This window comes from Oncorhynchus mykiss, chromosome 21, assembly GCF_013265735.2.
Source record: "Oncorhynchus mykiss isolate Arlee chromosome 21, USDA_OmykA_1.1, whole genome shotgun sequence".
NCBI lineage: Eukaryota > Metazoa > Chordata > Actinopteri > Salmoniformes > Salmonidae > Oncorhynchus > Oncorhynchus mykiss.
Window position 1 is genome coordinate 59,392,390 of NC_048585.1, and position 26,772 is coordinate 59,419,161.

The 26,772-nt window shown below is 44.6% G+C and overlaps 1 protein-coding gene across 2 annotated transcripts in view; it reads right to left on the minus strand.

The window, feature by feature from the left end:
- The window catches only part of LOC110500772 (RNA-binding protein with multiple splicing), a 65,149-nt gene that overhangs the window by 16,994 nt on the left and 21,383 nt on the right, over positions 1-26,772 (minus strand). Inside the window, exons 2-7 of one of the 2 annotated variants that reach the window (XM_036958297.1) lie at positions 25,977-26,054; positions 24,568-24,606; positions 13,220-13,282; positions 9,301-9,451; positions 6,184-6,311; positions 2,658-2,721 (exon numbers count right to left, since the gene is read on the minus strand). In XM_036958297.1, the coding sequence (XP_036814192.1) occupies positions 2,659-2,721; positions 6,184-6,311; positions 9,301-9,451; positions 13,220-13,282; positions 24,568-24,606; positions 25,977-26,054 (522 nt within the window). In that variant the 3' untranslated portion in view covers position 2,658. The remainder of the gene's footprint in view (positions 1-2,657; positions 2,722-6,183; positions 6,312-9,300; positions 9,452-13,219; positions 13,283-24,567; positions 24,607-25,976; positions 26,055-26,772) is intronic. The other variant, XM_036958298.1, reaches the window with a different exon arrangement.

Genomic DNA, 26,772 nt, shown 5'->3' on the forward strand with positions numbered 1-26,772 from the left:
TGCAGCAAGCTTGTTGTTGTTGTTAGCCATCTCTTTGAAAAATAACTTGTTGTGGGACATTGTTGCATTTAAACTTCAGGTCACCGGTTACTTTGTGTGCTTAACGTGAAATGTTTATTTTTGCAACGGGAAGTAATAGTTTCAATATGGTCCATTTCGATTGGGAAATGATTAGCCTAATGGTTGTGTGTTTTGTTTTCTTATGTTGGAGACCGACTGGGCTTATTATGCCAAAGTGAGTGGACTGCTTATCGTTTAATATCATGCTGTGTGTGACTGCTGTCTTTCCATCGGTCCTATGCAGTGGTCCCTGGAGAAGTGGGTATAACCAAATTTTGCCAAAAAGTTCCCAAACAGCCCGCCCAGTGAAGGAAGAATGCGTGGAAAAATCCAAAGTTTTCCTATATATTTTTCAGATTTATAGTGGGTGGGCATGGGTCCACCTAGGCCGACTCATGCCTACGCCCCTGATGCAAACAGCGCATGATGGCTGAATTGGGCATCACAAATAGCCTACTAACCATGACTTTGGACCAAACTTTTTCAATACTTGTTTTGCATAGCCATTGTTGCCTTAGTTAGCGTTTACTGGTAGATATCATAAACTGAAACATATTTCCTACCCTCCCGGCTACCGATGTCATTCTTTTGTGAGCTGCTCCATGCCAGCAGGGTGGGCGGCAGGGTAGCCTAGTGGTTAGAACGCTGGACTAGTAACCGGAAGGTTGCAAGTTCAAATCCCCGAGCTGACAAAGTACAAATCTGTCGTTCTGCCCCTGAACAGGAAGTTAACCCACTGTTCCTAGGCCGTCATTGAAAATAAGAATTTGTTCTTAACTGACTTGCCTGGTAAAGGGACCGTGTAAAGGGACATTTTTAAAACAAAACAGTTGAGAGCTGCATACTCTTGCTGCCTGCAGATGATGTTCCTCTGAAACTAGGCTATGTGTATGACGTGACTATGAACATATTTCACCTGCTTTGCGATTGTGTAGGCTAATTTGGTACACGATTTCTCTGTCGTACACATCCACTATACTACTTTGATATGCATCGGTAAGGATTAAGAAGTGAGTTCCCACTTAAATTAAAAGTGGGTATATGGCTTATTCCTTCCACTACACCACCACATTGTGTTTTACAATAAGTGCACTCCTACATGAGTGCCCTGGAATTACGGTTGCTGTCCTTTCAGAATCCCTAGCCTGTCAAACACTGAAGACACTTCAGGTCTAAAGTTTTAGAACACCTACTCATTCAAAGGTTTTTCTTTATTTTTTACATTTTTTTTTTTTACAAATCAAATCAAAGTTTATTTGTCACGTGCGCCGAATACAACAGGTGAAATTCTTACTTACAGGCAACCAATAGTTGTAGAATAATAGTGAAGACATCAAAACTATGAAATAACACATATGGAATCAAGTGTTAAACATATCAAAATATATTTTATATTTGAGATTCTTCAAATAGCCACCGTTTGCCTTGATGACAGCTTTGCACACTCTTGGCATTCTCTCAACCAACAGTCTTGGAGGAGTTCCCACAACTGCTGACCACTTGTTGGCTGCTTTTCCTTCACTCTGCGGTCCGACTTATTTGGTTGAGGTCGAGTGATTGTGGAGGCCAGGTAATCTGATGCAGCGCTCCATCACTCTCCTTCTTGGTAAAATAGCCCTGACACAGCCTGGAGGTGTGTTGGGTCATTATCCTATTGAAAAACAAATGATAGTCCCACTAAGCCCAAACCAGATGGGATGGCTTATCGCAGAATGCTGTGGTAGACATGCTGGGTAAGTGTGCCTTGAATTCTTGGGCTGCAATTTCTGAGGCTGGCAACTCTTATGAACTTCTCCTCTGCAGCAGAGGTAACTCTCAGTCTTCCATTCCTGTAGCGGTCCTCATAAGAGCCAGTTTCATCATATCGCTTGATGGTTTTTGCGACTGCACATGAAAAAAAATTCAAAGTTCCTGACATTTTTCGTATTGACTGACCTTCATGTCTTCAACTAATGATGGACTGTCATTTCTCTTTGCTTATTTGAGCTGTTCTTTCCATAATCAGATGGATTTGGTATTTTACCAAATGAGGCTATCTTCTATATACCCCCCTACCCTGTCACAACACAACTGATTAGCTCAAATGCATTAAGAAGGAAAGAAATTCCACAAATTAACTTTTAAGAAGGCACACCTGTAGATTGAAATGCATTCCAGGTAACTACCTCATGAAGCTGGTTGAGATGGTTTGAAATAAGTCGGACCGCAGAGTGAAGGAAAAGCAGTCAACAAGGGCTTGGCATTTGTGGAAACTCATTCAAGACTGTTGAAAAAGCATTCCAGGTGAAGCTGGTTGAGAGAATGCCAAGAGTGTACAAAGCTATCATCAAGGCAAAGGGTGGCTATTTTAAGAATCTCAAATCTCAAATATATTTAGATTTGTTTAACACTTTTTTGGCTACTACATGATTCCATATGTATTATTTCATAGTTTTGATGTCTTCACTATCATTCTACAATGTATAAAAAAGTACAAATAAAGAAAAACCCTTGAATGAGTAGGTGTTCTAACACTTTTGACCAGTAGTGTAGGTCATGCACGTCTGTGAGTGTGTGTGTTTGTGTGTGTGTGTGTGTGTGTGTCACGTTACACATACCTCAACAGAACTGCCTGGACTTCCATCCCTGGGGAGTTCCATCTGCAGGAGGGAGCCAGCGAATCTGAACAAAAGGCACACCAGCAACATGATTCACTTCAAAGGAGTCCACTCGCTCATATTCAGAACACCAGACATTCAGTTAAAAACTCTAAGATTCATTTTAAAAGAGTCGACTCACTCCTTTTCAAGTCAATTCCCTTAAATTCATTACACAAGATATTCAGTCAATCTTCTAAGATACATTTTAACAGAGTTGACTCAGAATCCATACTTCAGGTCATAAGAATCGATTCAGTTAACCAGTGTCAACCTGCTGAGATTCAGATCATGAGTCAACTAATTTGAAACCAGAATCGACTCATTCAGAATCACCCGATTCAGAGCCTAATGAATACATGCACTTCTCGCCCCTTAGTGAAAACACAGAGGCCTATTTTGTGAGTGAGTGTATGTTCTGTATGTGTGTGTGTGTTTTATTTATTTTATTTCACCTTTATTTAAAAAAGCTAGTTGAGAACAAGTTCTCATTTACATCTGTGACCTGGCCAAGATAAAGCAAAGCAGTGCGACACAAACAACAACACAGAGTTACACATGGAATAAACAAGTGTAGTGAAAAACACAATAGAAAAAAAGAGAAAGTCTATATACAGTGTGTGCAAATGGAGTGAGGAGGTAAGGCAATAAATAGGCCATGGTAGCAAAGTAATTACAATTTAGCAGATTAACACTGGGGTGATTGATGAGCAGATGATGATGTGCAAGTAGTGACACTGTTGTGCAAAAGAGCAGGAAAGTAAAAAAACAAAAACAATATTAGGATGAGGTAGGTAGATTGGATGGGCTATTTACAGATGGGCTATGTACAGCTGCAGCGATCGGTTAGCTGCTCAGATAGCTGATGTTTAAAGTTAGTGAGGGAAATATAAGTCTCAAGCTTCAGCGATTTTTGCAATTCGTTCCAGTCACTGGCAGCAGAGAACTGGAAGGAAAGGCAGACAAAGGAGGTGTTGGCTTTGGGGATGACCAGTGAGATATACCTGCTGGAGCCCATGCTACGGGGGGGTGTTGTTACTGATACGAAAGAGAGGTTGAACAGACTGGTAATAAGGGTTGCAACAATGGCGGCGGATAATTTTAGAAGATGAGGGTCCAGATTGTCTAGCCCAGCTGATTTGTACGGGTCCAGTTTTTGCAGCTCTTTCAGAACATCTGCTATCTGAATTTGGGTGAAGGAGAAGCTGGGGAGGCTCGGGCTCGGTGCAGAGCTGTTGGCCGGGGTTCGGGGTAGCCAGGAGGAGAGCATGGCCAGCCGTAGAGAAATGCTTATTGAAATGGTTGATTATCATGGATTTATCGTTGGTGACCGTGTTACCTAGGCATCAGTGCAGTGGGAGGCTGGGAGGAGGTGCTCTTGTTCTCCATGGACTTTACAGTGTCCCAAAACTTTTTGGAGTTAGAGCTATAGGATGCACATTTCATTTTGAAAAAGCTAGCCTTTGTATTGGTTCCCGACTTCCCTGAGCAGTTGCATATCACGGGGACTATTCGATGCTATTGCAGTCCGCCACAGGATGTTTTTGTGCTGGTCAAGGGCAGTCAGGTCTGGAGTGAACCAAGGGCTATATCTGTTCTTAGTTCTAAAAAATTTTTAAGGGGCATGCTTATTTCAGATGGTGAGGAAATTACTTTTAAAGAATGACCAGGCATCCACGACTGACGGGATGAGGTCAATATCCTTCCAGGATACCCGGGCCAGGTTGATTAGAAAGGCCTGCTCGCAGGACTGTTTTATGGAGCGTTTGACCGCGGACCCATAGTGGATGCAGGCAATGAGGCAGTGATTGCTGAGGTGTAACTTCCTGAGTAATGTTTTGAGAAGTAGCTTCAATATATCCACGTAATTTTCCTACCTCATGATGCCATCTATTTTGTGAAGTGCACCAGTCCATCCTGCAGCAACGCACCAACACAACATGATGCTGCCACCCCCGTGCTTCACGGTTGGGATGGTGTTCTTTGGCTTGCAAACCTCCCCACTTTTCCTCCAAACATAACGATGGTCATTATTGCCAAACAGTTGTATTTTTGTTTCATCAGACCAGAGGACATTTCTCCAAAAAGCACGATCTTTGTCCCCATTCGCAGTTGCAAACCGTAGTCTGGCTTTTTTATGGCAGTTTTGGAGCAGTGGCTTCTTCCTTGCTGAGTGGCCTTTCAGGTTATGTCGATATAGGACTCATTTTACTGTGGATATAGATACTTATAGATCTTCACAAGGGCCCTTGCTGTTGTTCTGGGATTGATTTGCACTTTTCGCACCAAAGTACATTAATCTCTAGGAGACAGAACGCGTCTCCTTCCTGAGCGGTATGACGGCTGCGCAGTCCCATGGTGTTTATACTTACGTACTATTGTTTGTACAGATGAACGTGGTTCCTTCAGGCGTTTGGAAATTGCTCCCAAGGATGAACCAGACTTGTGGAGGTCTACAATATTTTTCTGAGGTCTTGGCTGATTTATTTTGGATTTTTCCATGTCAAGCAAAGAGTCACTGAATTTGAAGGTAAGCCTTGAAATACATCCACAGGTACACCTCCAGTTGACTCAAAATATGTTAATTAGCCTATCAGAAGCATCTAAAGCAATAACATCATTGCCTGGAATTTTCCAAGCTGTTTAAAGGCACAGTCAACTTAGTGTATGTGAACTTCTGATCCACAGGAATTCTGATACAGTGAATTACAAGTGAAATAATCTGCCTGTAAACAATTGTTGTAAAAATTACTTGTGTCATGCACAAAGTAGATGTCCTAACCGACTTGCCAAAACTATAGTTTGTTAACAAGAAATTTGTGGAGTGGTTGAAAAACTAGTTTTAATGACTCCAATCTAAGTGTATGTAATCTTCCGACTTCAACTGTAGGTAGGTGGTAGTTTGGTAGTTAGCTAGGTAGATAGGTTGGTAGGTAGTTATGGCTGTAGGTAGGTAGTTGTGTGTGTAGCAGCATTCCACTGCAGGCTTGCATATGAAGCTAAGCACGGTTGGTCCTGGTTGGTCCCTAGATGGGAGACTAGATGCTGCTGGAGGGCCGGTAGGAGGAACTCTTTCTTTAGTGGAAATGTTTTTTATCCCAATGCCCCAGGGCAGTGATTGGGGACATTTCCCTGAGTAGGGTGTCGTCTTACAGATGGGATTGTTAAACGGGTGTCCTGACTCTATGTTGGTCACTAAAGATCCCATGGCACTTATGGTAAGAGTAGGCATGTAAAACCCCAGTGCCCTGGCTAAATTCACAATCTGGCCCTCATACAATCATGGCTCCCTAATCATCCCCAGCTTCCAATTGGCTCATTCATCCTCCCTCCTCTCCCCCTGTAACTATTCCCCAGGTCGTTGCTGTAAATGAGAATGCGTTCTCAGTCAACTGACCCGGTAAAATACGGGATAAATAAAGGTAGGGAGGTAGGCAGATAGGTGTGGTAAGTTAGGTAGGTGTGGGCTCAGGTGTTTCGTTTTTACCTGAGTGTGAAGTGAGGAGGGGTAGGTGAAAGCAGGAGGGAGGGCTTGCGACAGCTCCGCCGGGTACAGCGGGTATGACGCCCACATGTCTGGGCCGCCAGGGTACAGAGCGGGTACTGTGAGCTCATCTGTGGAGACAAGAAAAGGAGGAGAAAAGTGAGGAGTGGATGAGGGAGTGGATGAGGGAGTGGATGAGGGAGTGGATGAGGGAGTGGATGAGGGGGTGGATGAGGGAGTGGATGAGGGAGTGGATAAGGGAGTGGATGAGGGGGTGGATGAGGGAGTGGATGAGGGAGTGGATGAGGGAGTGGATGAGGGAGTGGATGAGGGGGTGGATGAGGGAGTGGATGAGGGAGTGGATGAGGGGGTGGATGAGGGAGTGGATGAGGGAGTGGATGAGGGGGTGGATGAGGGAGTGGATGAGGGAGTGGATGAGGGGGTGGATGAGGGAGTGGATGAGGGAGTGACGGAGGGAGTGGATGAGGGAGTGGATGAGGGGGTGGATGAGGGAGTGGATGAGGGAGTGGATGAGGGAGTGGATGAGGGGGTGGATGAGGGAGTGGATGAGGGAGTGGATGAGGGGGTGGATGAGGGAGTGGATGAGGGAGTGGATGAGGGGGTGGATGAGGGAGTGGATGAGGGAGTGGATGAGGGAGTGACGGAGGGAGTGGATGAGGGAGTGGATGAGGGAGTGGATGAGGGGGTGGATGAGGGAGTGGATGAGGGAGTGGATGAGGGAGTGGATGAGGGGGTGGATGAGGGAGTGGATGAGGGGGTGGATGAGGGAGTGGATGAGGGAGTGGATGAGGGAGTGACGGAGGGAGTGGATGAGGGAGTGGATGAGGGGGTGGATGAGGGCGTGGATGAGGGAGTGGATGAGGGAGTGGATGAGGGAGTGGATGAGGGAGTGGATGAGGGGGTGGATGAGGGCGTGGATGAGGGGGTGGATGAGGGAGTGGATGAGGGAGTGGATGAGGGAGTGGATGAGGGGGTGGATGAGGGAGTGGATGAGGGAGTGGATGAGGGAGTGGATGAGGGAGTGACGGAGGGAGTGGATGAGGGAGTGGATGAGGGAGTGGATGAGGGGGTGGATGAGGGAGTGGATGAGGGGGTGGATGAGGGAGTGGATGAGGGAGTGGATGAGGGAGTGGATGAGGGGGTGGATGAGGGCGTGGATGAGGGGGTGGATGAGGGAGTGGATGAGGGAGTGGATGAGGGAGTGGATGAGGGGGTGGATGAGGGAGTGGATGAGGGAGTGGATGAGGGAGTGGATGAGGGAGTGACGGAGGGAGTGGATGAGGGAGTGGATGAGGGAGTGGATGAGGGGGTGGATGAGGGAGTGGATGAGGGAGTGGATGAGGGAGTGACGGAGGGAGTGGATGAGGGAGTGGATGAGGGAGTGACGGAGGGAGTGACGGAGGGAGTGGATGAGGGGGAACAGACAGGGTGGAGGGATGTGTGACACACGTCATAAGTGGTCTCCTCTCTTTTGTAAGCGTTGATCTGAAAGACCCGAATAGGTGAATGGGAGTCACCCTGTGAAATTCCGCCATATTGCTTTCGCGTATCCTCTATATTTAGGCCATTGTGGTTGGAAGAGAGGAGATGAGGCGAAGAAGGAACTTTAGACTACTGTGATGCAGTGAGTGAGGTATTACAGAGCGAGCGTGACTTGAAATAGAGGTAAGAGGGAGAAGAGGGACAGATGAAGAAAGATACAGGGTGAGATTGTTTAAAGGTGAGCAGAGTGAAAAGGCTACCGGTTGAGGGCGGGTGGATATTTACACTACAAAAAATATTTCAGATTAAAAGCAAAAAAATCTACCCTAGTCATTAATGGGAAAGTTTATATATATATATATATATATATATATATATATATTTTTTTTACCTTTATTTAACTAGGCAAGTCAGTTAAGAACAAATTCTTATTTACAATGACGGCCTAAGAACAGTGGGTTAACTGTCTTGTTCAGGGGCAGAAACATTTTTATTTTCCCCTTGGCAGCTCACGGACTCGATCTAGCAACCTTTCGGTTACTGGCCCGCTCTAACCGCTAGGCTACCTGCCGCCTCCTCTTTTGAAAGAGGAGATCATGTCCTCTTATATAGATCTACAGAATACCAATAGCTGTACCTATATCAACAACAATAACAATGGCTTCCATGTTCCAGGTGCCTTGAAAAACTGTCCATTTCAGTGTATTCTCAGATCAACTGGCAGATATACACTACCGGTCAAAAGTTTTAGAACACCTACTCATTCAAGAGTTTTTCTTAAATGTTCTACATTGTGTTCTTCAACTTTTGACCTTTAGTGTAACTCCTTATCAGAAAACAACATTGATTTCTGTTTTGGAGATCGGTTGACAATTACGCCGTAATCTTCATTCATCGTTTCCTTCCCTATTCCACAAGGACCCAACAAGTGTACTCCCTCTCTCCTCCGGCAAAAAGATTTCAGATAAGAACATGTTTTGGTCAATAAGTAAGAATGTAGCTACAGCCACGCAATCCACAGATGGCCTATGTTCAAACTTAAACGCTTGACAAAATGTTTAACTAAACGTAAAACAGTGCAGAGCTACATCAGCGAATTCCACACAATCTCAAGAGTCAAGGGGTTAGGTGCGTAGGATTATGACCGAGGCTAGCACTGCACACATAGAATATTTATTAAACATTCATTTAACAAGGGGAATGTGTTTGACAGAGCTTGAGAACGAATATTAGTCCTTGATTAACCTCATTTAAAACCATACTGATTGACCAGAGACAAACTTTAAGACTGTCATTTCGTAACATTCCATGCTGGACAACTCTCTAAATGTAAAAAAATAAACATTGACCAAGGGTGTCTTATAACTGATAAATGAAAACCTACACACACGTTTCTACAGCTGTTTAGTTTGAGATCCTAAGCCCTAACTCCAACATGGCTCCAATCTAGGTTGTACGTAGCTCCCATACATCAACACTGTGTGTACAATTATAACACTCTGTTTATAATATAGCTACAGTTAAGGCCTACTATGTTCACCCCAAGTAAAGGGATTACCATTTATCAGTGGTGCAGGGCCCTGCAGCTTGGTCTGACAGACAGACAGGAACACTCACATGGGTCTCTGTTGATAAACTGTGGGCCAGGGCTCTGCTGGGAGGGAGGAGGGTTGGGAGTGCCCACCAGCTTGTTCTTGGCCATCTTGGTGTTGGCTTTGGCAAACTCCAGCCGCAGAGTCTGGGGGATCTCCGGGTCGAAGCGGACACCCTGTGTTCAAAGGAAGAGGGTGAAATACACAATAAAATAAATAAAAAACATAGAGCTTTGTTTGTCTTTTGTTGTCACGACGATAAAGATACACTTAGTTTCTGGGAAAAAATCACGCCGCCTATTCGATGGATGGAACAGAGTGACATGGTATCCCCACCAAGTGACATGGTATCCCCACCAAGTGACATGGTATCCCCACCAAGTGACATGGTATCAACACCAAGTGACATGGTATCCCCACCAAGTGACATGGTATCCCCACCAAGTGACATGGTATCCCCACCAAGTGACATGGTATCCCCACCAAGTGACATGGTATCCCCACCAAGTGACATGGTAACCCACCAAGTGACATGGTATCCCCACCAAGTGACATGGTATCCCCACCAAGTGACATGGTATCCCCACCAAGTGACATGGTATCCCCACCAAGTGACATGGAATCCCAGAGTATAAATCTAGGTTGTCTTTAAAATATAGAGACATTGGTTACACCCATCCAGTAACTTAGATATCCTCTATAATATGATATACTGTCTGTGGTATTCAACGAGCGAATTATATCCTGACCAAATCACATGTAAAAGCCTGGCATTTGAAACCATTGTAAGAGCTATTATAAAAGCTATTGTAAGAGATATTCTAAGAGCTATTGCAGGAGCAATTGTGAAGAACGTGGTCTTGAGGGATTCAACTTGGATTAGAACGTCCTTCTCATTCTGTTGCATGTGGTGACACAAGCATTAAGGTTTGGTTCATGGTGACCCAAACTTGGTGGGGATACCATGTCACTTGGTGGGGATACCATGTCACTTGGTGGGGATACCATGTCACTTGGTGGGGATACCATGTCACTTGGTGGGGATACCATGTCACTTGGTGGGGATACCATGTCACTTGGTGGGGATACCATGTCACTTGGTGGGGATACCATGTCACTTGATGGGGATACCATGTCACTTGGTGGGGATACCATGTCACTTGGTGGGGATTCCATGTCACTTGGTGGGGATACCATTTCACATGGTGGGGATACCATGTCACTTGGTGGGGATTCCATGCCACTTGGTGGGGGTACCATGTCACTTGGTGGGGATACCATGTCACTTGGTGGGGATACCATGTCACTTGGTGGGGATACCATGTCACTTGGTGGGGATTCCATGTCACTTGGTGGGGATACCATGTCACTTGGTGGGGATACCATGTCACTTGTGTCAGCGGCAGAATGCATAGAAGCGGGAAGCCACGAGACTGACCTCGCCACTTTTCCTCATGACCTCTGACCCAATACTGTGACCTCAAACCCCCACCAACCATAACACACAGCGATCGCCACACCTCAAAGCGATCTTTCGACAGCCCTGACAAATTCTTAGGATTCCACTACAAAACATACAGTCAGGGGAGCTACATTTTGGCCCTTGCGAGTAACTGACTCAAGGTTAGGTTACTTTGATTTCTGTCATCAATTATTAAAAAACCTCCCTTTTCTACCAAAACATTTTTCCTTCTCCATTACTTTTAGCCCCAAGACTAGGGTTGTAAAATGTTCCAACCCTACCCGAGACCGATGCTACAAATATGCATGGATGAACAGGGGTCCTCTTCGTCAGAAACAAAGGCACTGTTTGTTTGCTGTGGGTTGTGAATCAACAGTACAACACAGCATTAACCGCTGGCTATCTACCCTTACATCAACCCCGATATGAGAGTTTCTTTGTGTGTCGGAGGTGGAAAGAAAAACACAGCGAATCAGATCAATGAAGAGAGAAGCCCGTGGAGTGAGTTCTGCACCTAGGGTCGATTCTAGGTCCGTCCCAGCAGGCATGCAGAGAGCCGTGCTGAAAGAAGCGAGAGATTGCGGTTCTCATGAAGGGAGGAATTAACTCGGATTGCCTTGGCTCACCGTTCTCTGAGCCTCTGCCAATTGAAGCTACAGAGGGTATAATAAGCTATACAGGCATAATGAGGACTGCTTTAATTTGAACTCAGAATCAAAAGGTTCAGGGGAGAGTTGATTCTCTGACTTGAAATTGTTATTTTCACCCATTAGTTTTCTCGACACCTCCAACAGGTTTAAATGTTTTGATGTGAAGGCAGATAGTACATGTATAGAGTACCTCTTCTTCTTTTACTACAGTTTCATATGTAGCCATAGGCCAGGGATCATCAACTAGATTGAGCCGCGGGTAGATTTTTTTGTTTGGGCGGATGGTCGGGGGGCCGAAACATAATTACAAATAATTTGTAGACTGCAAATTAACCTCAAGAAGCCCAAACAGATAGAATGTAAAACCTAATCATTTCAAATCTTGATTACATTTCTATACGATCACATGTATCTCTATTATGAGTGGGAATACTTGGGAACAGATTTCTAAAATTAAAATCCCTTGGAGCTGATTTCCTGGTATTTTTATGTCAAAAAATTAAAATGGAAAAAAAAATTTGCTCAGAAAACTTGGGGGGGCACAAGATTTCTAAAGACACTGGGGTGTTCTTCACACGACTCTGGGGAAATGGGCTGCACACAAGAACAGAATTTTCAGCATTACAGAGTGTTTCATTTGAGACCTACCCTAAATCTGATGTAGTAACGTGAGCATTGCTTTTTAATGACATTTTTCACCTTTGATATATGTACAACAATATCTCGAGGATTGGTCCATTTCGATTCAGTAGATGTGATATTCTGTAATAAAGTAGTCATTATTGACCCAAATATAACTTTTAAATTGATTTATTTCTGCACCCGAGAGGCACATAATATGTAAATATAAAGTTGGAATAACTCATATAAAAAACAAAGATGACAGAAAGAAAGTTTTCTTTGCGTTCTCTGTGAATCTTTGTTTCGAGAGATAAACTCAAAGCTTTGCCGGGATCAGTCCTGTTTTGCATCAGTCTGTCTGCCTCATCAATGATTTCCTCAAGCAAGGTTGGTAGCCTCTGCTTGAAATCAGCTAGATTAAATTCAAATCCTAGATCAATGTCTGCTATTTCGGTGTGGAAGGAGTACTAATTCTACTGTGTTTAGAGTGATTGACCTTGTTTGATCCAAAGGGACGGCAAGGCTTTTTATTTTACCTTTATTTAACGAGGCAAGTCAGTTAACAGAACACATTTTGATTTTCAATGACGGCCTAGGAACAGTGGGTTAACTGCCTGTTCAGTGGGAAGAACGACAGATTTGTACCTTGTCAGCTCGGGGGTTTGAACTTGCAACCTTCCGGTTACTAGTCCAACGCTCTAACCACTAGGCTACCCTGCCACCCCTTTATGTAAAAATGTAATAAAATGTGGTTTATTTGAAAGCCTGGCTGAAAAGACTCACAGGTATTAAATGATATAAGGAATGTTGAGGGAATTGACACATTTCGATCGTTGTCAGTATTGTCGTAGCAAAAATAATTTGGATTTGAAATTGTAGTCCATAATGTTGCTTGATCGGTGGTTAGGCTTTTAGCTGGACAAAATTAGGCTTGAATGGAAAAGTGCAATACTGCTAATGTAACCATGTGTTAGTGCAGGTTTTCAGTGAATTTATGTCAGTCACAAAGCTCATCTGCATTTCCTACAGCACATGAATATTCTCAGCAACAAAAGAGAGATCAAATTAAGATCGTACATCTGTACTTGACAGAAATGTATTTGGGTATTCGTAAGAGTGCCTATAATATATATTTAGCAACACATATTATAAACATTAAAAACACTGTTAGACTGGGCTGTGCTTGAGCTTGATGAGGGCATATAACTTACGTTCAAAGCATTCTTGGCAGCTTCTGCCTCTGATCGGCTGTCAAAGCTGACAAACCCCACTGGCTGGAGAGATACAACAGGCAAGACAAAAAACAGACAGAACAAAGGAAAGAAACAGAGTTTTAGGCATAATACTGATTCTGCACTTCTCTGTCTGAGTGACATATACATGTTTTTCTCTCTCTCTCTCTCTCTCTCTCTCTCTCTCTCTCTCTCTCTCTCTCTCTCTCTCTCTCTCTCTCTCTCTCTCTCTCTCTCTCTCTCTCTCTCTCTCTCTCTCTCTCTCTCTCTCTCTCTCTCTCTCTCTCTCTCTCTCTCTCTCTCTCTCTCTCTCTCTCTCTCTCTCTCTCTCTCTCTCTCTGTGTTAAAATCATGGCGACAGGGAGAGAACTAGAGGTCTGCAGTGTGGAGTCCACCAAGAGTTCAACATTCACTGGATGGTGCAAAAGCTCCCTATGCCCAAATACGGGCAAAGGGGCAGCGAGTGTGTTTGAAAGAAAGAGAGAGGGGCAGAGGAAAGAAGAGGGGGAGAGAAAGGGAGAAAGAGAGAGGGAAAAGAGAGGGAGATGAGAAAGAGGGAGAGGCAGAAAGAGGAGTTCACTTGTTTGCAAACTCTCCAGGCTTGTCATTTGTTGTAGCAGCCAAGCATGAATCCCTGTTCTGTGTTTCATTCACCAAAACATTAGTGCATGTGTTACATTTTCTGTGACTTCACTTTTGTTCAGGGCCAAATGTTTAGGAGAGAGGTGTGAGCAAAAGGCATAAACATGCAGTACTAGTTTGGTATCAAAAGACATAAATACGCAGTACTAGTTTGCTATCAAAAGACATAAATACGCAGTACTGGTTTGGTATCAAAAGACAAACATGCAGTACTAGTTTGGTATCAAAAGACATAAACACGCAGTACTGGTTTGGAATAGGAAGGTCTCTATGCTGAAAACAATTTTTGGCTATGAACACGGGAGACACTTTTTCATAGATTCCTGAACACAAACATCAGAGAGGGAGAGAGAAGAAAAGAGACGTGGAGAGAGAGGGGGGGGGGAGAGAGAGAGAGAGACTTGGAGAAGAGAGGGGAAGTAGAGCGAGAGCGAGAGAGAGAGAAGCAAAGAGATGGAGAGGAGAGGGGAAGTAGAGGGAGAGAGAGAGAGAGAAGAGAGGGGAAGTAGAGAGAGTTTTTAAACATGTTGTTCTCAAGAGGCTAAGCCACAGTGGGCAATGTAGAAAGCTTTCTAGAAAGACAGAGAGCGGGAGGGAGGGAGGGAGAGAGAGAGAGGGAGAGAGAGAGAGAAAGAGAGAGAGAGAGAGAGAGCGAGAGAGAGAGAGAGAGGGAGGGAGAGAGAGAGAGAGAAAGAGAGAGAGAGGGAGGGAGGGAGAGAGAGAGAGATGGAGGGAGAGAGAGAGGGAGAGAGAGAGAGAGAAATAGAGAGAGAGGGAGGGAGAGAGAGAGAAAGAGAGAGAGCGAGACGGCTTGCTATATATGGAGACGGCTGTGTTCTCTGCAGGAATGATTGATTTTCATTAGCACTGTCATTACCATTAGTCAGGAAGGATCAACTCACAGTGCAATGAACACATAACATGGGAGAGGCATTCAAAACAACGCCTTGAGTCCGTTACACTGTATGACAACTACAGAAGCATCCTATGACATCTGGCATAAGGCAAACACATAAGTCCTCAAAATACTGACAACTTGAAGAGGAAATGAATATGACGTAGGATTCACTTCTACTGAAAAGCAAAGACAGCTTTCCGTTTGCCGATCCCGTCCATGAGGAATCTCGACGGCCATTACCCCGTTTTAATGAATGTGTTATCTCTTTATGGGACGCAGTGTCATTTGGCATTAAGTACCTTGACGTAAGCTAAACTGCCTAGCTCTCCAAGTGGACACACACCAGACAAGCTCATTTTCAGCCACTTCAGAGAGCGAAAAGATACCGTCAGAGACTCATGATTGTTCCTAGGCCGTCGTTGTAAATAAGAATTTGTTCTTAACTGACTTGTCTAGTTAAACAAAGGTAAAAAGGATAATAAAATAGTCAAAACCTTCGCTTTGACCCCACAAATTTCTTTCCATCTCCTTTCCCCTTTGAACATCCCACAAGAGTGTCTGCAAGCACGCTATCTGAGAGCCAAACAACATGACATAATAGGCAGGCAAAGAACTACATAAATGTAAAATAAGAATACAGACTTTTATATTCTCATGCCTTAGCCATGCATGCAACGTGTAGTCATGATAACGGCTACACTGCAGTCATCCATTTTGTTACATCGCCGGAGCTGGAGACTTATATTTCCCTCACTAACTTTAAACAGCAGGGAATATCTCACTGGTCGTCCCCAAAGCCAACACTTCCTTTGGCCGCCTTTCCTTCCAGTTCTCTGCATCCAATGACAGGAACTAATTGCAAAAATCGCTGAAGCTGGAGACTTATATTTCCCTCACTAACTTTAAACATCAGCTATCTGAGCAGCTAACCGATCGCTGCAGCTGTACATAGTCCATCTGTAAATAGCCCACCCAATGTACCTACCTCATTCCCATATTGTTTTTATTTACTTTTCTGCTCTTTTGCGCACCATTATCTCTACCTGTACATGTTCATCTTACATTTTTATTTTTATTTTATTTAACCTTTATTTAACTAGGCAAGTCAGTTAAGAACAAATTCTTATTTTCAATGACGGCCTAGGAACAGTGGGTTAACTGGTCTAGGAACAGTGGGTTAACTACCTGTTCAGGGGCAGAATAACGAGGCTATATACAGGGGGATACCGGTATTGAGTCAATGTGTGTTGGCACAGGTTAGTTGAGGTCATTTGTAAAGACTATGTATAGATAATAAACAGCGAGTAGCAGCAGTGTGAAAACAGAACTTTTTCTGGATCTGTGGTCCCATGCCAAATCTTTTCAGTCTCTTAAGGGGGGGGGGGGGGGGGGGGGGGGGGGGGGGATGTGTTGTCATGCTCACTTCACAACTGTCTTGGTGTGTTTAGACCATGATAGTTGGTTGGCGATGTGAAACTCTCGATCCACTCCAATTCAGCCCAGTCAATGTTAATGGGACCTGTTTGGCCCTTCTTTTCCTATAGTCCTATAGTCTTTGTCTTGCTCACATTGAGGGAGAGGTTGTTGTCCTGACACCACATTGCCAGGTCTCTGACCTCCTCCCTATAGGCTGTCTCATTGTTGTCGGTGATCAGGCCTACCACTGTTGTGTCATCAGCAAACTTAATGATGGTGTTGGAATCGTGCTTGGCCACGCAGTCGTGGGTGAACAGAGAGTACAGGAGGGGACTAAGCACACACCCCTGAGGGGCCCCAGTGTTGAGGATCAGCGTGGCAGATGTGTTGTTGCTTACCCTTACTACCTAGGGGCGGCAGGAAGTCCAGGATCCAGTTGCAGGGGGAGGTGTTTAGTTCCAGGGTCCTTAACTTAGTGATGAGCTTCGTGGGCACTGTGGTGTTGAAAACGAAGCTGAAATCAATGGACAGCATTCTCACATAGGTGTTCCTTTTGTCCAGGTGGGAAAGGGCAGTGTGGAGTGCGATTGAGATTGCGTCATCTGTGGATCTGTTTGGGCGGTATGCAAATTGGCGTGGGGTTTCCTGGAATGATGGTGTTGATGTGAGCCATGACCAGCCATTCAAAGCACTTCATGGCTACCGAAGTTCTTCTGTAAACACTAGCGAGAATCTCACAACATTAGGAACCACCTGTGTCCTTGGTTCTTCCGTTTGATGTCAGCACTGTTCATAATAATAATAATGTGCTTCATAGATGCTGCTGAATGCAGGTGCGACAACAACGGAAATGCAACAATTCCTCCAGCTAAGGCTTCAACCACAGTTTTCACTCTACAGTAGCAATCGTGCCATTCAGCTCATAAATTAGCTACAGATGGATTTTTCTCCGCACAAAGGCTTCAATTTAACCTTTCACCTCAGCAGCCATGTTGGAGTGTCCTCCAGCTAATGTTTCAATTTAATCCTTCACTTTAGCTAAATTTTGTGGACTTTTTAGAAATTCATCACTTCACTCTGATAAATAAATTGAACAGTCATTATTAACAATCAGATGGGCCTCACGTCCTCCACCATGTCTAGTGCATATAATCGAACTAAACCATTGGCTGTGTTACAGTATACCACCCATAAAGGGTTAACTGAGATATAGTGTAACGTGTTACAGTCTACCACCCATAAAGGGTTAACTGAGATATAGTGCGTGACCTTTAGACTGATTCATTTAAAAAAACGTCCTCTTGACAAAGTTTCCTCCAGTTCCCTTATGGAGGTTCCTTCAGTTCTCATAAACTTGTTTTGCATTTCTAATGTAATTCCCCACACTACAGTCACACCCACCAGCATCCACCAGACACACACAAAATAAGAATACACTTTCATACACTTAACATAAGGAGAGGTACGTCCTTACTCTACTGAGGCTTTGCTTGTAATTGCTTTCTCCCAGCAGGCCCCTGATATCCTAATGCCAAGGGCACATCTTATCTCGAACTTTAACCCAAACACCAGATGTGCTCAGGATGGCGATGCTACAGGTATTTAGGTCAGTTCCATAGTGCTGTGATGTGCTATTTTATTATTATTATTTTTTACCTACACTGAAACAGCCTGCTGAGGGACTGAGCCATGTCTAAACTACACTGAAACAGCCTGCTGAGGGACTGAGGCATGTCTAAACTACACTGAAACTTCCTGTTGAGGGACTGAGCCATGTCTAAACTACACTGAAACAGCCTGCTGAGGGACTGAGGCATGTCTAAACTACACTGAAACTTCCTGTTGAGGGACTGAGCCATGTCTAAACTACACTGAAACAGCCTGTTGAGGGACTGAGCCATGTCTAAACTACACTGAAACAGCCTGTTGAGGGACTGAGCTATGTCTAAACTACACTGAAACAGCCTGTTGAGGGACTGAGCCATGTCTAAACTACACTGAAACAGCCTGTTGAGGGATTGAGCCATGTCTAAACTACACTGAAACAGCCTGCTGAGGGACTGAGCCATGTCTAAACTACACTGAAAAAGCCTGCTGAGGGACTGAGCCATGTCTAAACTACACTGAAACAGCCTGTTGAGGGACTGAGCCATGTCTAAACTACACTGAAACAGCCTGTTGAGGGACTGAGCCATGTCTAAACTACACTGAAACAGCCTGTTGAGGGACTGAGCCATGTCTAAACTACACTGAAACAGCCTGTTGAGGGACTGAGCCATGTCTAAACTACACTGAAACTTCCTGTTGAGGGACTGAGCCATGTGTTCACTACACTGAAACAGCCTGCTGAGGGACTGAGCCATGTCTAAACTACACTGAAACAGCCTGTTGAGGGACTGAGCCATGTCTAAACTACACTGAAACAGCCTGCTGAGGGACTGAGCCATGTCTAAACTACACTGAAACAGCCTGTTGAGGGACTGAGCCATATCTAAACTACACTGAAACAGCCTGTTGAGGGACTGAGCCATGTGTTCACTACACTGAAACTTCCTGTTGAGGGACTGAGCCATGTCTAAACTACACTGAAACAGCCTGTTGAGGGACTGTGCCATGTCTAAACTACACTGAAACAGCCTGTTGAGGGACTGAGCCATGTCTAAACTACACTGAAACAGCCTGTTGAGGGACTGAGCCATGTCTAAACTACACTGAAACTTCCTGTTGAGGGACTGAGCCATATCTAAACTACACTGAAACAGCCTGTTGAGGGACTGAGCCATGTGTTCACTACACTGAAACAGCCTGCTGAGGGACTGAGGCATGTCTAAACTACACTGAAACTTCCTGTTGAGGGACTGAGCCATGTCTAAACTACACTGAAACAGCCTGTTGAGGGACTGAGCCATGTCTAAACTACACTGAAACAGCCTGTTGAGGGACTGAGCCATGTCTAAACTACACTGAAACAGCCTGCTGAGGGACTGAGGCATGTCTAAACTACACTGAAACTTCCTGTTGAGGGACTGAGCCATGTCTAAACTACACTGAAACAGCCTGTTGAGGGACTGAGCCATGTCTAAACTACACTGAAACAGCCTGTTGAGGGACTGAGCCATGTCTAAACTACACTGAAACAGCCTGTTGAGGGACTGAGCTATGTCTAAACTACACTGAAACAGCCTGTTGAGGGACTGAGCCATGTCTAAACTACACTGAAACAGCCTGTTGAGGGACTGAGCCATGTCTAAACTACACTGAAACTGCCTGTTGAGGGACTGAGCCATGTCTAAACTACACTGAAACAGCCTGTTGAGGGACTGAGCTATGTCTAAACTACACTGAAACAGCCTGTTGAGGGACTGAGCTATGTCTAAACTACACTGAAACAGCCTGTTGAGGGACTGAGCTATGTCTAAACTACACTGAAACAGCCTGTTGAGGGACTGAGCCATGTCTAAACTACACTGAAACAGCCTGTTGAGGGATTGAGCCATGTCTAAACTACACTGAAACAGCCTGCTGAGGGACTGAGCCATGTCTAAACTACACTGAAAAAGCCTGCTGAGGGACTGAGCCATGTCTAAACTACACTGAAACAGCCTGTTGAGGGACTGAGCCATGTCTAAACTACACTGAAACAGCCTGTTGAGGGACTGAGCCATGTCTAAACTACACTGAAACAGCCTGTTGAGGGACTGAGCCATGTCTAAACTACACTGAAACAGCCTGTTGAGGGACTGAGCCATGTCTAAACTACACTGAAACTTCCTGTTGAGGGACTGAGCCATGTGTTCACTACACTGAAACAGCCTGCTGAGGGACTGAGCCATGTCTAAACTACACTGAAACAGCCTGTTGAGGGACTGAGCCATGTCTAAACTACACTGAAACAGCCTGCTGAGGGACTGAGCCATGTCTAAACTACACTGAAACAGCCTGTTGAGGGACTGAGCCATATCTAAACTACACTGAAACAGCCTGTTGAGGGACTGAGCCATGTGTTCACTACACTGAAACTTCCTGTTGAGGGACTGAGCCATGTCTAAACTACACTGAAACAGCCTGTTGAGGGACTGTGCCATGTCTAAACTACACTGAAACAGCCTGTTGAGGGACTGAGCCATGTCTAAACTACACTGAAACAGCCTGTTGAGGGACTGAGCCATGTCTAAACTACACTGAAACTTCCTGTTGAGGGACTGAGCCATATCTAAACTACACTGAAACAGCCTGTTGAGGGACTGAGCCATGTGTTCACTACACTGAAACAGCCTGCTGAGGGACTGAGGCATGTCTAAACTACACTGAAACTTCCTGTTGAGGGACTGAGGCATGTCTAAACTACACTGAAACTTCCTGTTGAGGGACTGAGCCATGTCTAAACTACACTGAAACTTCCTGTTGAGGGACTGAGCCATGTCTAAACTACACTGAAACAGCCTGTTGAGGGACTGTGCCATGTCTAAACTACACTGAAACAGCCTGTTGAGGGACTGAGCCATGTCTAAACTACACTGAAACTTCCTGTTGAGGGACTGAGCCATATCTAAACTACACTGAAACAGCCTGTTGAGGGACTGAGCCATGTGTTCACTACACTGAAACAGCCTGCTGAGGGACTGAGGCATGTCTAAACTACACTGAAACTTCCTGTTGAGGGACTGAGCCATGTCTAAACTACACTGAAACTTCCTGTTGAGGGACTGAGCCATGTCTAAACTACACTGAAACAGCCTGTTGAGGGACTGTGCCATGTCTAAACTACACTGAAACAGCCTGTTGAGGGACTGAGCCATGTCTAAACTACACTGAAACAGCCTGTTGAGGGACTGAGCCATGTCTAAACTACACTGAAACAGCCTGTTGAGGGACTGAGCCATGTCTAAACTACACTGAAACAGCCTGTTGAGGGACTGAGCCATGTCTAAACTACACTGAAACTTCCTGTTGAGGGACTGAGCTATGTCTAAACTACACTGAAGTAGCCTGTTGAGGGACTGAGCCATGTCTAAACTACACTGAAACTGCCTGTTGAGGGACTGAGCCATGTCTAAACTACACTGAAACAGCCTGTTGAGGGACTGAGCCATGTCTAAACTACACTGAAACTGCCTGTTGAGGGACTGAGCCATGTCTAAACTACACTGAAACAGCCTGTTGAGGGACTGAGCTATGTCTAAACTACACTGAAACAGCCTGTTGAGGGACTGAGCTATGTCTAAACTACACTGAAACAGCCTGTTGAGGGACTGAGCTATGTCTAAACTACACTGAAACAGCCTGTTGAGGGACTGAGCCATGTCTAAACTACACTGAAACAGCCTGTTGAGGGATTGAGCCATGTCTAAACTACACTGAAACAGCCTGCTGAGGGACTGAGCCATGTCTAAACTACACTGAAAAAGCCTGCTGAGGGACTGAGCCATGTCTAAACTACACTGAAACAGCCTGTTGAGGGACTGAGCCATGTCTAAACTACACTGAAACAGCCTGTTGAGGGACTGAGCCATGTCTAAACTACACTGAAACAGCCTGTTGAGGGACTGAGCCATGTCTAAACTACACTGAAACAGCCTGTTGAGGGACTGAGCCATGTCTAAACTACACTGAAACTTCCTGTTGAGGGACTGAGCCATGTGTTCACTACACTGAAACAGCCTGCTGAGGGACTGAGCCATGTCTAAACTACACTGAAACAGCCTGTTGAGGGACTGAGCCATGTCTAAACTACACTGAAACAGCCTGCTGAGGGACTGAGCCATGTCTAAACTACACTGAAACAGCCTGTTGAGGGACTGAGCCATATCTAAACTACACTGAAACAGCCTGTTGAGGGACTGAGCCATGTGTTCACTACACTGAAACTTCCTGTTGAGGGACTGAGCCATGTCTAAACTACACTGAAACAGCCTGTTGAGGGACTGTGCCATGTCTAAACTACACTGAAACAGCCTGTTGAGGGACTGAGCCATGTCTAAACTACACTGAAACAGCCTGTTGAGGGACTGAGCCATGTCTAAACTACACTGAAACTTCCTGTTGAGGGACTGAGCCATATCTAAACTACACTGAAACAGCCTGTTGAGGGACTGAGCCATGTGTTCACTACACTGAAACAGCCTGCTGAGGGACTGAGGCATGTCTAAACTACACTGAAACTTCCTGTTGAGGGACTGAGGCATGTCTAAACTACACTGAAACTTCCTGTTGAGGGACTGAGCCATGTCTAAACTACACTGAAACTTCCTGTTGAGGGACTGAGCCATGTCTAAACTACACTGAAACAGCCTGTTGAGGGACTGTGCCATGTCTAAACTACACTGAAACAGCCTGTTGAGGGACTGAGCCATGTCTAAACTACACTGAAACTTCCTGTTGAGGGACTGAGCCATATCTAAACTACACTGAAACAGCCTGTTGAGGGACTGAGCCATGTGTTCACTACACTGAAACAGCCTGCTGAGGGACTGAGGCATGTCTAAACTACACTGAAACTTCCTGTTGAGGGACTGAGCCATGTCTAAACTACACTGAAACTTCCTGTTGAGGGACTGAGCCATGTCTAAACTACACTGAAACAGCCTGTTGAGGGACTGTGCCATGTCTAAACTACACTGAAACAGCCTGTTGAGGGACTGAGCCATGTCTAAACTACACTGAAACAGCCTGTTGAGGGACTGAGCCATGTCTAAACTACACTGAAACAGCCTGTTGAGGGACTGAGCCATGTCTAAACTACACTGAAACAGCCTGTTGAGGGACTGAGCCATGTCTAAACTACACTGAAACTTCCTGTTGAGGGACTGAGCCATGTCTAAACTACACTGAAACAGCCTGTTGAGGGACTGTGCCATGTCTAAACTACACTGAAACAGCCTGTTGAGGGACTGAGCCATGTCTAAACTACACTGAAACAGCCTGTTGAGGGACTGAGCCATGTCTAAACTACACTGAAACAGCCTGTTGAGGGACTGAGCCATGTCTAAACTACACTGAAACAGCCTGCTGAGGGACTGAGCCATGTCTAAACTACACTGAAACAGCCTGTTGAGGGACTGAGCTATGTCTAAACTACACTGAAACAGCCTGTTGAGGGACTGAGCCATGTCTAAACTACACTGAAACTGCCTGTTGAGGGACTGAGCCATATCTAAACTACACTGAAACAGCCTGTTGAGGGACTGAGCCATGTCTAAACTACACTGAAACTGCCTGTTGAGGGACTGAGCTATGTCTAAACTACACTGAAACTGCCTGTTGAGGGACTGAGCCATGTCTAAACTACACTGAAACTGCCTGTTGAGGGACTGAGCCATGTCTAAACTACACTGAAACAGCCTGTTGAGGGACTGAGCTATGTCTAAACTACACTGAAACAGCCTGTTGAGGGACTGAGCCATGTCTAAACTACACTGAAACAGCCTGTTGAGGGACTGAGCCATGTCTAAACTACACTGAAACAGCCTGTTGAGGGACTGAGCCATGTCTAAACTACACTGAAACAGCCTGTTGAGGGACTGAGCTATGTCTAAACTACACTGAAACAGCCTGTTGAGGGACTGAGCCATGTCTAAACTACACTGAAACAGCCTGTTGAGGGACTGAGCCATGTCTAAACTACACTGAAACAGCCTGTTGAGGGACTGAGCCATGTCTAAACTACACTGAAACAGCCTGTTGAGGGACTGAGCCATGTCTAAACTACACTGAAACAGCCTGTTGAGGGACTGAGCCATGTCTAAACTACACTGAAACAGCCTGTTGAGGGACTGAGCTATGTCTAAACTACACTGAAACAGCCTGTTGAGGGACTGAGCCATGTCTAAACTACACTGAAACAGCCTGTTGAGGGACTGAGCCATGTCTAAACTACACTGAAACAGCCTGTTGAGGGACTGAGCCATGTCTAAACTACACTGAAACAGCCTGTTGAGGGACTGAGCCATGTCTAAACTACACTGAAACAGCCTGTTGAGGGACTGAGCCATGTCTAAACTACACTGAAACAGCCTGTTGAGGGACTGAGCCATGTCTAAACTACACTGAAACAGCCTGTTGAGGGACTGAGCCATGTCTAAACTACACTGAAACAGCCTGTTGAGGGACTGAGCCATGTCTAAACTACACTGAAACAGCCTGTTGAGGGACTGAGCCATGTCTAAACTACACTGAAACAGCCTGTTGAGGGACTGAGCCATGTCTAAACTACACTGAAACAGCCTGTTGAGGGACTGAGCCATATCTAAACTACACTGAAACAGCCTGTTGAGGGACTGAGCCATGTCTAAACTACACTGAAACAACCTGTTGAGGGACTGAGCCATATCTAAACTACACCGTGTGGAAAAATGATGTATTTTTTACTTACCTGTTTTGAGGTGAGTTTTATCAATGATCCCTCATAACCCTAAAACAAAGACCAAGACAAATTGTTAGCATAAACAGCAAAAACATGTATAAGTATATACTATTTGATGCTATGATAGTATTCAACATAACAGTATAGACTCTATTTGATGCTATGAGAGCATTCAACATGACAATATATTCTCTATTTGATGCCATGATAGTATTCAACATGACAGTATAGACTCTATTTGATGCCATGATAGTCTTCAACATGACAGTATAGACTCTATTTGATGCTATGATAGTATTCAACATGACAGTATAGACTCTATTTGATGCCATGATAGTCTTCAACATGACAGTATAGACTCTATTTGATGCCATGATAGTCTTCAACATGACAGTATAGACTCTATTTGATGCCACGATAGTCTTCAACATGACAGTATAGACTCTATTTGATGCTATGATAGTATTCAACATGACAGTATAGACTCTATTCGATGCTATGATAGTCTTCAACATGACAGTATAGACTCTATTTGATGCTATGATAGTCTTCAACATGACAGTATAGACTCTATTTGATGCTATGATAGTATTCAACATGACAGTATAGACTCTATTCGATGCTATGATAGTCTTCAACATGACAGTATAGACTCTATTTGATGCTATAATAGTATTCAACATGACAGTATAGACTCTATTTGATGCTATAATAGTATTCAACATGACAGTATAGACTCTATTTGATGCTATGATAGTATTCAACATGACAGTATAGACTCTATTCGATGCCATGATAGTATTCAACATGACAATGATCAAATCAAATCAAATCAAATTCAAATTTGGTTCTTCTGATGATGTCAACGGAACATTACCTTGACTTGACATACGGTGTTAATAGAAACATTGTGAATGTGTTATAAGTTTATTCATTTACATATTTTGACTCAAAGTCTCATAAATGCCTAAGCGTGTTGGTGTTACTGGTCGTTGGTTAGTCGTGAGAAGGAAATGTACCTGATTAGCCAAAATGTATTGCTTTTTAAAAACACACTTACATGATATACCCTTTCAATGTACACACCCAGTGCATGACCAAAGCGCTGTATCAGATGGATCTGTGGTGTTATTACACTTGGTAGCAACATGCATAGTTCCTGTGCCATGAAAATGCTTGTTTATATTCTGTAACTACACTGACCATGTGTTATTCTCTCAAAACTACCCCCCCCCCCCCCCCCCCCCCCCCCATATGATTACAGGTTTAGTTTTGATTGTATTCCAGGTTGAGGAATGCAGGCAGTTTTCCATTGCCATTTATTTCCTCATCACTAATGGAGGCCTGTTAACGGTTGCCTGTTTGAACAGAGGCCTTATCAATTGTTTCATATCATCCATGTTAACGCGTACACACACCTTAAATGGTCTGAACAGGAGATACAGCTCCCGCGGCTTTATATCCAGAGGTAGTCCACTGACAAATAACGTGCGGACCTAAAGAGGAGGAAATGAGGAGGAGAGAGGTAAAGAAAGAGAGAGAGAGAGAGAGAGAGAGAGAGACAGAGAGAGGAGGAGATGAGGAGGAGAGAGGGAAAGAGAGAAGAGAGAGAGAGAGAGAGAGAGAGAGAGAGAGAGAGAGAGAGAGAGAGAGAGAGAGAGAGAGAGAGAGGGAAAGAAAGAGGAGGAGATGAGGAGGAGAGAGGGAAAGAGAGAAGAGAGAGAGAGGGAGAGAGCGAGGGAAAGAAAGAGGAGGAGATGAGGAGGAGAGAGGGAAAGAGAGAAGAGAGAGAGAGAGAGAGAGGGAAAGAAAGAGGAGGAGATGAGGAGGAGAGAGGGAAAGAGAGAAGAGAGAGAGAGAGAGAGAGAGAGAGGGAAAGAAAGAGAGAGAGAGAGAGAGAGAGAGAGAGAGAGAGAGAGGGAGAGAGAGAGAGAGAGAGAGGGAAAGAAAGAGGAGGAGATGAGGAGGAGAGAGGGAAAGAGAGAAGAGAGAGAGAGAGAGGGAAAGAAAGAGGAGGAGATGAGGAGGAGAGAGGGAAAGAAAGAAGAGAGAGAGAGAGAGAGAGAGATAGAGAGAGAGAGAGAGAGAGAGGGAAAGAGAGAGAGAGAGAGAGAGTGAGACGTTCATGTATTTTTCATTAACCTTCAGTAATTATAAATAGCTACCGTACCTGACAGATGATGTAGGACATTGAAACAGAGAAATGGAGTCTGA